Below are 11,975 nucleotides of genomic sequence, written 5' to 3'. Positions count from 1 at the left end.
GGATCGCATCTCTGCTTTTTGCGGATGATGTGGTCCTGTTGGCTTCATCAGATCGTGATCTGCAGCTCTCGCTGGAGCGGTTCGTGGCCGAGTGTGACGCGGCCGGGATGAGACTTAGTGCCTCCAAATCTGAGGCCATGGTCTTGAGCCGGAAAAGGGTAGAGTGCCTTCTCTGGGTCAGGGGGGTCGTCCTGCCTCAAGTTTAAGTATCTGAGGATCTTGTTCACGAATGAGGGAAGAAGGGAGCGGGAGAATGACAGGCGGATTGGGGCAGCGTCTGCTGTGAAACGGGCACTGTACCGGTCCGTCGTGGTGAAGAGAGAGCTAAGACAAAAAGCGAAGCTCTTGATTTACCGGTCGATCTACGTTCCCACCTTCATCTATGGTCATGAGCTTTGGGTCATGACCGAAAGAACGAGATTACGGATACAAGCGGCTGAAATGGGTTTCCTCCGCAGGGTGGCTGGGCTCTCCCTTAGAGATAGGGTGAGAAGCTCGGTCTTCCGGGAGGGAGTCAGAGTAGAGCCGCTGCTCCTCCACGTCGAGAGGAGCCAGTTGAGGTGGCTCGGCCATCTGGTAAGGATGCCTCCTGGACGCCTCCCTGGTGAGGTGTTCTGGGCACGTCCCACCAGGAAGAGGCTTCGGGGAAGACCCAGGACACGCTTGAGGGACTATGTCTCTTGGCTGGCCTGGGAATTCCTTGGGTTTCCCCCAGAGGAGCTGAAAGAAGTGGCTGGGGAGAGGGAAGTCTGGGCCTCCCTTCTGAAGCTGCTGCCCCTGCGACCCGACCCCAGATAAGCGGAAGAAAATGGATGGATGGATGGATGGATGGATGGATGGATGGATGGATGGAATAGTTGTGTAAATTAAAGACAAAATGTAATTACTTCTAAGTTTTAGACCTATGCAGACATACAGCCATGGATAAAATACCTCTATCGTTTTCCTAAGGTTTATTGTTCATTCTACAATTAATAATTCATAACAATTTGATTAGAGAACTGATATCTAGCCATTTTGCAATAATAGCATATCATATAACATGTTTTATTATCTCACAACGGCGGAAACTCAGATGCAACAGAAAAATGAGAAACAATCGAAGCACGTAGATTCACGCAAAGATAAGAAACAAATGAAGGTAACATGCTGTACAATATTGAGTTATAACTGTAATATGCAACTGAGTGTTTTCAGAAAATGCGCATAATGTGCTTGAGCAATGAAAATACAGCAGACTTTGTGTTTTAATTGTCTTCTATGACAGTATGTATGCAACTTTAAATGTAGTAAAAACCAGACGGATATATTTACAAACTGCTCACCTGCTGGAGAGCAGCAGCGGCGTCAGCTCATTGCTTTTCTGTCCTCCAGAGTGAAATGGAACACTGCCAGCCTGGCAGGAAGATGTTATTGAACAGTTGATTCAACTAAATGGTGGTTCCTCTCTGCGTTGGGTTGAAGTTGTCAGGATGAACTCATGTTCCTTCTCCCTGACTGTGTCCTGCAGATGTTCAAAGAGGAGAAATACCTGAAGGAGGCAGTAGACTGTGCTGAGGTCATCTGGCAGCGGGGCTTGCTAAGGAAAGGCTACGGTATCTGCCATGGGACCGCCGGCAACGGCTATGCCTTCTTAACCATATATAAGCTCACACAGGAGAAAAAGTTCTTGTATCGAGCGTGCAAGGTAAGGCAGGGCCTCAGGAACTGAGCTCAGCTTCACCATGGTGACTGGGTTTGGACCAGCTCTTGACCTGGTGGTGTGATTGCTTTTTTCCAGTTTGCTGAGTGGTGTTTGGACTATGGGACTCATGGCTGTCGCATCCCAGACAGACCATACTCTTTGTTTGAAGGTACAACATCTATCTACTTGTGTTTACCTCACTACTTGTGTTTACCTGGCCCTGGAGGAACACCACCAAAGCAAACTGCTTTGGTGGTGTTCCTCCAGGGCCAGGATCAAGTTTCCCCCATTGTACTATCAGCCTGATGGGCCACACTTGGCTTGCCCCCTGACCAAGCCAAGTGTGGTTTGTTTAATTTAAATAGTTTTTTTTTATAAACCAGTAACAGTAAAGACGGATTATAAGTTTATAGTTAACTGTGTGTGAGGAGGCTGGCATCAATTGCTCCATCTGTGCACCTGCTCCTTGGCCTCATGCTATTATTTTGAGATTATGATGCCTGCTCCTCCACCTCTGAATTTTTGTAACTTTTAAAATTTTTCATCATATAAACGTGGTGGGCCACTGGTGGACTCTCCTGGTGCCCCTACCAGGAGGCTCAGCAGGGTTTCTGGGGGAATCCCTGCAGGATCATGTCTTCCTAACCACTGTCATAGACTTGGCAACACTTGGTCTACTTTACTTTTCTGATCCAACAAAGTCCAGTTAGTCAGCTGCCTCAGTAGCCGCTGCCTTTCAGTTTGCCTGAACTTTAGTACTGAAAAGGAAACAGAGCAGGAAAAGTCCTGCCTGTAAAATGAAATCCCTACCCAGATCATGTGAAATGTCACTTTACTTGTTTTTCAATAGGATCGGTTGTCAGGGAGTAACCCTTGCATAAGCCAACCAGATGGACAGTGTGTTAGGGTGCTTCATGTTTCCTGAAAGGGACAATGAGCTTCTTGGCTACAGATCAGTAACTTTGTTACATTTCTGGCAGTCTACAGCCACCTACCAGGGACTGTTGGTGCACATAGAGACTGCCCACAGTCTTTATGGATTTGGGTATTTCATTTTTCAGCAGGACTTAGCCACTCCAACACTGCCAAGAGTACCAACACTTGCTTTAATGGTCATGGATTTATTGTGGCTGATTAGCCAGCAAACTGATCTTGTTTTGGCTTGTCAACAATGTAGACAAGCCAAAGCAACTTGTTTCTTTAACACCTCAATGCCTCAGCAGTCTGATTGGCTCACCTGTTTTCTACTGAGCACTGCTCTTTCAATAATTTTGCTGATAAATGTAAGTTCAGAGATTGACCTGTAATTATGTGGTAGTGATTTGTCCAGATTGTTCTTTTCTGATCAGATACAATAACAGGCAGAACTCTGGGTGAGATGTGAAGACAGGTGGAACTTCACTGCTGTATAATGTATGGGCAGAGAGAGAAGTGATGATGATGTTTCTTTTCTCAGGTATGGCAGGAACTATCCACTACCTGTCGGAGATGGCCAATCCTGAAACCTCCAGCTTCCCTGCCTTTGAGCTTTAACCTTCCAGCTGACGATCGGGGGGACGGCAAGAGATGGGGATGGCGTGGTCAGGGAGGTGTCAGTATTTGGACAACTTTGTTGTTGCTTTGGACAGAACAGTCCTGTTGGCAGCTGAATTTCAGTGAAATCAGTTGTTTCTGAAGAATTCCTGGTTTAACAGCATGATCAATGTTGTTGCTTAGGAGGTAGGGGTTTCAGGGGGAGGGAAGGAAATAGAAGGGGGGATTCCTGTCAGATTATTATTCTGTGGATGAGCAACAGGAAGGATTCTGGAAACCTGTATGTCACTCTTCCCTTTTGTCCGGTGGTGTTTTGGACTCCATGAAGAACCTCCTCACTCAGAACGATTCATTGTCAGCTGACAGAGACAACAGCCCACCTTCTCCAATCCATTCCCCATCGCACAGAGAATGAGGTGTGATGCTGTTCAGGTGTTAAAATGCCTCTGCATGTTCATTATTGCAGCACTTGGTGTCTCATGTTCTGTTTGTAGTGTTTAAAAGGATCCATTCAGTTCTCCATGTGTGTCAAAATGTGCTAAAGTGTCATCTTTGATTTCATAATTGTAAACAATATATGTGGATTGAAGAATCAATGCGAGTGCTTTTTCCTGTGGATGGTGCTCTGATCCTGCGGTGGGAACCGGTTCCCCATCATCCCAGGCTGAAGAGTGGCTGGATATCATGGGAAGCTTTTTCCTGTTTGGTGTGTCTGCAGCCTGACTGCACCTCTGTGGTGTTTCAATGTAAGCTGCTGTTGCAGCTCTGACTCGGTGTTTAATGTCACACAGCTGGGAGGAAGTTCAGATGAGCTAATGTTCTGCCAAAGAAATGAGAAAAGCCAAAATGATTTAATATTACAGCGTTGACCTCCTTTACCTCATGATAATGCTCCAATATATGCCTCATATCCATATGCTTCTGAAAAACAAAACATGTCGTTATTTCAGGGCAGACTCCAGTTTTCCTTGAGGTCTGACCAATTCCAATTTAGTCAGATTCAGATATTTCTTCCTAAGGACTATAATGCAAAAAAAGAAGACAAAAGTATGGAACAAAACAAAGATGAATGAATTAGATTATGCAGTAGTCATTAAATCATTATGATCTGCTTTATCATTGTTATTTAACAAAAAGTGCATCAAATTCCTTGCTGATGGGGTTATGGAATGACAATGTGAGGATATCTTATTTTTAATGAATACATGTCCAATCATAAATAAAGTTGGTTAGGAAAAATATGGCCAGTTCTAATCGCTGATTGATTGATACGTCTCTTAAGTTTGTAATAGATTTGTCTTATTCCCTAAAGTTCATATTCATATCAAGATAAATACACTGAACACCAAACATTATGGTTGTGAGGAATTCAACTTGTGGACTTGATCCCACCATAATGATTGAACCAGTTTTACATGAAGTGCTGCCGAAGCATCTTAGATCTTTGGAGTCAAATAAGAAAAGCAGAAATAACTTTACGCTGTATTCCTTTAGCTTCCACTTGTGGCTAATTGATTTGGTAACTATTCACATAATTGGTTTCATGAGCTTCCTACCAGATCAGTCTGCACTTGAGCAACTTTGGTGTCTTGGTTTGCAGTGTGAAAACATGCAGCTGCACAAATCCTGACAGCACTTGAATGTGCATTAAATGCTGAGATTTTAAGAGGAATCTCATTGCATTGGGGAAATTCACAGTTCTTTCCTAAGCTTAATGTGTTGGTTAGCTTTCTTTTTTAAAGTTGCATTAGACATGTAAAGGTTTGGATTTTGTTTGTAAAGTTTGATATTTTGTGTAATTGGCCATACACACACCTAACTGATGCGTCTGATTAACATATTTTTGTCTAGACATAATGAGATAAACAATGACACGCAGCTTCAGTCTTGATATATAAAAAAGTATGCCTTGAGATAAAACAATCGTTTTTATCTCAAGGCATAAAACAATATTCTTCCTATTTTGTTTTAGATGTTTACAAACATCTAAAACAAAATGATTTAATATTACATTATCATTTATCTCATAATGCTCCAACATATGCCTCATATCCATATGCTTCTGAAAACAAAACATGATCAGTCTTACGTTTTTTTTTTTTTGACAATGATGGTTAGGTTTTAATCACTTTAGATGTAGTGATGTCCATGGTCATAGCAACCTATGACCATGGAGTTCTTGAAGTCAGGAGAAGTTAAGCTCCCAAACTTGAGTCCTTCCAGGATTCCAGTTCATTCTTTTGTTGCAGCCTGAATGCACAAATACTAGAATAATCAACAACGGATGTTGAGTTTAAGGAAATTCAGGAGTCACAATCAACTTTAATCAGAAGTGATGTTTATTTACACATTTCCCTTCATATAGCAGTTTGATATAAACTGGAAGCCTGAAAGCAGATAGTGGAGAGAGGGACAAATAGAAAGAACCCAGGCGACCAACGGGTTATCTGCCGCTTCCTGCTGCTTTTGCATAGTTCCGATAAAAATACAACTTCACTGACACCAAACAAACTGGGTCACATTCTGACATGAAGATGTACCAGGTCATGTTAACTGCTCACAGCAGATACTCACCATTCACTACAACACAAAGTGTTACTGATCTGCACTGCAAGTCTTTTCTGCTGTTGTTCACTGCTGTTCCATCAGAGGGCAGAAAGAGAGACGTGCACAGAGGCATTTGAGACACCATCAGCTGTGAGGCTTTTATAAGCCACAACTGCTTTGTTTTAATGTTTTATATTCTGTGAAAATGGAGCCTCTGTTGTAAGGAAGCAGCTTCATCAGCATTTTAATGTAATGGTAAAAATGGTTTAGAAACAACCATTTAGTTTTTAGGAAATGTAAAACTGGCACAACTGGAGGGGAAATCTGAGAATAATGTCCAGTGTTGTAAATCAGTCCTCACTATGTAAAGAGCATTTGGATTGTGTTTGGTTTTTAAAGGAGCCTGTGTTGTTTGTTCAATCAGACTGAAAAAACATCTTGCAGTAATACAGAAATCTTGTTAAAATAGTTGTGCAATACTTTTCAGTCACATTTCCAGATGTGACATTTCATTCTCCAAACTACAAAAAAAACAAAAAACAACAACTTTTAAACATCCAAACATCCAGCTGCCTGGTTTGACTGGCTGGTTGAAACAAGAAAGTAGTTTACAGTTTCCATTATTTTCTGAACTGATCTGATGAAAACAAAATATGTTGGTCAAATTTTTACTTATTTTGTATTTTTTTCTGTTTCACACATTGCAACAATTATTCATTCAGGGTTAAATATAAAGAAATATAGTTTAGCTAAATGTAGTCTGCTTCCTTGTATATACCAGCTCTACTGTGCCTTATTCACAGTTTTCAAAGTTGTTTTAAATACATTAGTTGTTTAAATACATTAGAAACAGAAACTGCAACTTTTTACATTTATTTCAGTTGTAATAACTTCCTGGAAGGTAGGAGGATCAGCTGAGCTTGTGCTGTCAAACGCCTAGCGTTCTCCTGCAGATGACGCAGCTGGTTCTGTCTCCCAGTGTTTAAGGCTGGCCGGCCGACCGACGAACGAATGGATGGATGGAAAGAGAAATGTTAAACTTAGGTCATGTTGCACAGATGGTAAAGATTAATCGCAGCTCTATTTATTTACCTTCCTCTTGACACCTGTATTACTATCTTTTTAAAACATTGTCATAAGGTAAGCAACAAAATTTTTCCTTTCCTTTTTTTTTAATCTTTTTTGTTCACCTCACACCTCTTAAGGAAAATGGATAAAAGTCAGAATTCCTGCCAGTGGCCAAGCTGTTTTTTCTGTTGAGGGTGTTGTTGAAGACCAAAAAGCCAAGAGACAAAAGGTTTTATTGAACTCATAAACTGGCCTAACTTATAACTCACATCCTTCCACTTCCAGTGAGCCTTGGGCACACAGTGACCCCTCTTCCCATTTTGCCCCCCCTCCCGCCCCCCTCTCGCCTCAGGGGCTTGATAAGAGAACTCCAGCTTAAGCTTAAGCTTTAGTTTTTGAAAACTAGGAAAGAAAGCATCAAGCTGTAACTGGATCACAATTACTAATAATCGCTGCTCAAATCAACAAGTTTCTTGTATTATTTCTCTGAACAAATGGAAAATATAACAGGAAGACAGAACCACTCCATCCAAATGATGCTCGAGTGAAAATGAGTTCAACCACACCTTGAGCTGCACGCGGTCACCACTAGGATGTCGCTTAATGTTAGTCACTAACTACCACATCAAGTCATCACATAACTGTGCTATGAACAAAGAAAATACATCAATAACTTATTCATAAAGAAGCTCATGTTGCATTAAAATGCTGGGAAACCTGTGCCATCCTGCCAGTTTATTTTAATTTTTTTAAATGTTTCTTGGTGGAGAGGTACGGTACGGTACGGAGCCCTCAAGGGGACATGGGGAATTTTTTTTCTTTTGCGTTCCCTCGCAATACTTTTGCGGGAACGCAAAAGAAAAAAATTCCACATGTCCCCTGGAGGGCTCCGTAGAGAGGGACCAATTTCTGCAACATTTTAATCCATAGTAACCGTCCATGACTTTCTCTGCCCAGACACAGTGAGTTGAGTTCCGGTCAGGCTGTGTGTTAATGTGAACTAGAACAGAACCAGAGTGTGTGGGTCTATTATTGCGCTTATTTTCAACGACGGATCTGTGTTATTAACTCTTCACACACAGTAGGTTAGCATGAACCTGCGAACAGCAGACTGGTCCTTGTTCTCCTCGGCTTTAGCTGCACTTTGTCTCCATCACCCTGCTTCCCTTCTCATGTTCCACCAGGTTAGCTTTTTGAAGACATTACTTCTTGTTGTCATTTTGGATGATTTTTTCATAAGGTGGCGGTGGGTGGTTGCAGTAGGACGGAGGTGGCGGGTAGGACCACATCATCATCTGGGTGGAGCCGGGCTGTGAACGATACGTAGCCTGGCTCAGTGTCATCCCAGGGTCACCTCCAGCCATCCCGTTCACCCCAAAGCCCTGCATGCTGCCTGGCTGCTGGGAAACTGCAAACATACACACACACACATACGCACACACAAGAGTTTAGCTTCACATGACAAGACTGGACTGCAGAACGAGTGATCAGCTGCTAGAACTGAAGCAGCTTTGTGTCTATTAAGAATATGGTTAGCTAACCAGGCCAAAGAGTGACTGTTTTAACCTCTTAGTGGCTAATCAGTCTATCTATCCCACGTTCACTGACTGATCAGATGTTTTTGAGTCTAGTTTAGTGTTAAACACGATCATTATATTGGAGGCCTTAACATTCATGCTGACATTGAGGGTGAAGGGCTAAATTTAATTCTACCTTAGACTCAAATGGTTTTACTCAAAGAAGCCAGTCCTATCCACTTTGTGACCTTGTGCTGACATTAAATGTGAAACAATAACAGTATTCCCCACTGTTACTGTTCCATCACTACAAACCTGAGAGAACATTTCATTGTAGTAGATCGATCAGACAATGTTGCTACTAATTTTAAAGAATCTGTTCTATGTTTAATTTCCTCAGTCTCAGAGAAACACAGGAAGGAAAGAGTTTAATCTCCAGTCCTTCTCAGATTGATGTTCTTGCTCAAAATGTTACTTCCTCACTGGTTGTGATGTTATGTCGTGAAAGCTTCTGGAATCACAACAGAACTGAATACAAAATGTTTAGCAAAGACATCTGAGCAGATGTCTTGTTTTTATTGAACAAATAGACAATAACTACAACAGCTGTTTGAACTGAAAACAGGAGGCAAGACAGGACAAAATGCAAAACCAGATCCTGTTAAGCATTTTTCAAAATAAAACACTTCCCTGCTCAGTGTAAATGTGTTAGAATCACTGGAAACCCACAGAAGAACACGCGGGAATGTTTTTAAACCTTTTCAGCTTCTCCAAGGTTATCAGTGATATCATTTCTATGATCATTTTTCATGTCAACACACATCAATTTATTGATTTATTTAATTATTTTAAACAAGGAAAGAAGAAATCGGGCCTGGCTCAGCATGATGCATTACAGCAGATTCCTGTACTGCAGAATGTACAAAACACAGATATCAAACATCACGCCACATGAACAGACGCAACAAACCAATTTACAGAATGGATTTGGTGCACGCAACATGCTGCCCATGTTGAGATTGACTTTGTATGTTGGAATACTAACATATGTAGACAAATGATCTCAGGCCATAACAGTTTTTAAAGGCCGGCAGTGGAACGTGTCTGTCGGTAACAGACCCAGATCATTTCCAAGATTGGGCATCAGAGCAGAAAGAGCTGCATAACTTGCACCATAAAAAACAAAATACAAAAAAAAATACAATTTGAAACCAAAACATAATTTTGAAAAGTTAAAGTATGTAAAGAAAAAAAAAACTTCAGATACTGAACAATAAGTCCAGCTAGGACGTTTAGCCTCCAAGATACCATTAGTAGCAAAAAGTAGACAGTACAAAATGGCTAAAAGTACACAGCAAATCCAGGAGGCCCAGATTAACACTGTCAGCTTTGATTTCAACACTTTTAAAGTGTCTATATGGGTCCACACCAGAAAGTGTTAATTTAACTCTTTTTGGAGAGTTGGTACCTCAACTCTAATAAAGTGTCAAATATCAAATCTGCTGGAGTTAATCATTTAACACTTACTAACACTAATTCAGTGTTAGATCTTAATATTAACTCTCTCAGAGTACTTCTTTAACTTCTTAAGAGTTATTTGTAATATTAAATAGGTACTATATTGTTTTGAACTTTTAAAAGTTCTTTGGAAAATAAACATTTAATAAAGAGGCAATAATTTTCTCAAATGCATTTATTTCAAAACGTGCACCGTAATTACAAAACATATTACATGGAATAATGTGCATATTTCACATGTCGCTTTCATTCACATATTGCTTATTAAAGGGTCTGACATATCAGCTGTGCAATACAAAATGCAGTATGCTTAATACGTTTTTCTTCAATACCATATGCATGAAATTGTTCAAAGTACAAAGTGGAGAAAGTAAAACCTGTATCAATTCATGCAGTTCATGTAATATTTGATAGAGTACATTTTCTTTTAACAGGTAGATTGCCAGATATGTACATTACATAACAGACCAACCTGATATTCAGATCCATAATTTCTTATCCAGTTTCTGTTTCTGTTCATAAGAGACAGATCCTCTCTGCACTCCACCAGAGAGATGTCCAGTCACTAACAGATTGTCTTCAGGTTGTTGGGCTGTTCGTGAAGTTTGGCCGGAGACACCAACATGCTCCTCTACTGCATCGGACAGTCTTCAGTCTCTGAGTACTACAGCCAGTGTAGTACAAAAACAAAAAACAGAACAATGAGGAATGGAGTGAAGGAATACATTTTACTACAACACTACCAACAAGCCTCCATTACAGAAATGTGGAGTTTCACAGATATTAACACTTACATAATCATTTTTGGAGCTTGAATCTTCGAAGAATCCATGGAGGGATCAGGAGGGGGAAGTTAGGCAGACGACTGGCGATTCATCCGCAACCAGACTGGTTCTAATATATCAGTGATTCTTGAGAATAGGGACAAAATGGGTTTTAATTTTCCCATATTATTTTTTTTATTATTTCTCAACCTTATGTATGCAAATATGACAAATAATGTTTAGGAAATGTAAAGATGCTAAGGTGCAGGCTCCCAGTTGCAAATTCTTTTAAAAAATTACATTTTTAATTGACCTGACCCAGAACTTTGTCATCACCATCTGACAAAAATAAATATAAAATGATATTTTTACTCATTTTACAGACAAATGCTTCTCAAGAAACAAAAGAATTATTTAAAACAAAAAACAACAAAAAGTCCATCTAACGGAGTTGACACAGAACTGAAGGTGGTGACAAACTAGTGAGTAAAATGAAAAACTTGATACATGTGAAGTAATGCAATTTTTGTAAAATACATTAAAATGAATTAACTGCACTATTAAGTGAGATTTGACAACAATTTCACTGAAAGAGTCACAGAAACTCTGACGGAGTTGACAAAAAGCCAAACTACCTCAATTCATATGACGTTATTCTGAAGGAGGCCATATTGTAACCCATCAGGTCCATGAAATCTTTACAGTTTACCAAAATTAAACTTTTATTTCACAAAATTTCATCAAAGTTTTGAAAATTGTCAGTTATGGAGTTGACACATCATGGTTGTGACAAGCAACTTAGGAATAAAACAGAAGAAAAAACTAACCAGAGCTAACTAACGAAGCTGAAGTTGGTTTCCAATTCTAGCTTCCAATAGCTAAAGGGCATTTTTCACTACTTTTCGCTACTTTCCACATCTTTAATCAACTCTAGTTTAAAAACTACTACACCTAGACACTTCAAACCTGGACTAGATTATTCTTCTCTAATAGCAGAATATTTAAAACCATGTTTGGGATTTGTGAAACTTTTTCCTGATTTGTGAAAACTCAATAAAGTTTGATTTTTAACATTTTTGGCACCTCTTTCATTACTAAAACTGCTCTCATTGAAAAACTACAACTCATAGACACTTCAAACCTGGACTAGATTATTCTTCTCTAATAGCAGAATATTTAGAATCATGTTTGGGATTTGTGAAACTTTTTTCTGATTTGTGAAACTTCAATAAATGTTGATTTTACCACTTTTTTGCATCTGGATCGCCATAGTCTAATTAAAAAAACTACAACACCTAGACTCTTCAAACCTGGAATAGATTATTCTTCTCTAATAGCAGAATA

General features: G+C 40.0%; 1 protein-coding gene and 2 long non-coding RNA genes across 3 annotated transcripts in view; 1 reads left to right on the top strand and 2 right to left on the bottom strand.

The window, feature by feature from the left end:
• The window catches only part of LOC103132632 (lanC-like protein 2), a 16,865-nt gene extending 13,052 nt beyond the window's left edge, over window positions 1-3,813 (top strand). Inside the window, exons 2-4 of the mRNA XM_007544433.2 lie at window positions 1,511-1,687; window positions 1,781-1,853; window positions 3,141-3,813. Coding sequence (XP_007544495.1) covers window positions 1,511-1,687; window positions 1,781-1,853; window positions 3,141-3,217 — 327 coding nt within the window. The 3' untranslated portion in view covers window positions 3,218-3,813. The remainder of the gene's footprint in view (window positions 1-1,510; window positions 1,688-1,780; window positions 1,854-3,140) is intronic.
• Window positions 3,469-8,034, bottom strand: LOC107835185 (uncharacterized). Its single transcript, XR_001661013.1, has 2 exons — window positions 6,955-8,034; window positions 3,469-4,917 (listed from the first exon to the last, which is right to left on the bottom strand). It is a non-coding gene; the product is annotated as an uncharacterized LOC107835185 (long non-coding RNA).
• Window positions 8,035-10,027: 1,993 nt separating this feature from the next.
• LOC107835184 (uncharacterized) lies at window positions 10,028-10,839 on the bottom strand. Its single transcript, XR_001661012.1, has 2 exons — window positions 10,662-10,839; window positions 10,028-10,531 (listed from the first exon to the last, which is right to left on the bottom strand). It is a non-coding gene; the product is annotated as an uncharacterized LOC107835184 (long non-coding RNA).
• Between the last annotated feature and the right edge of the window lie 1,136 nt (window positions 10,840-11,975).

Source organism: Poecilia formosa, unplaced genomic scaffold (genome assembly GCF_000485575.1).
Source record: "Poecilia formosa unplaced genomic scaffold, Poecilia_formosa-5.1.2 Scaffold1172, whole genome shotgun sequence".
NCBI lineage: Eukaryota > Metazoa > Chordata > Actinopteri > Cyprinodontiformes > Poeciliidae > Poecilia > Poecilia formosa.
This window is presented reverse-complemented; position numbering and strand designations above follow the sequence as displayed.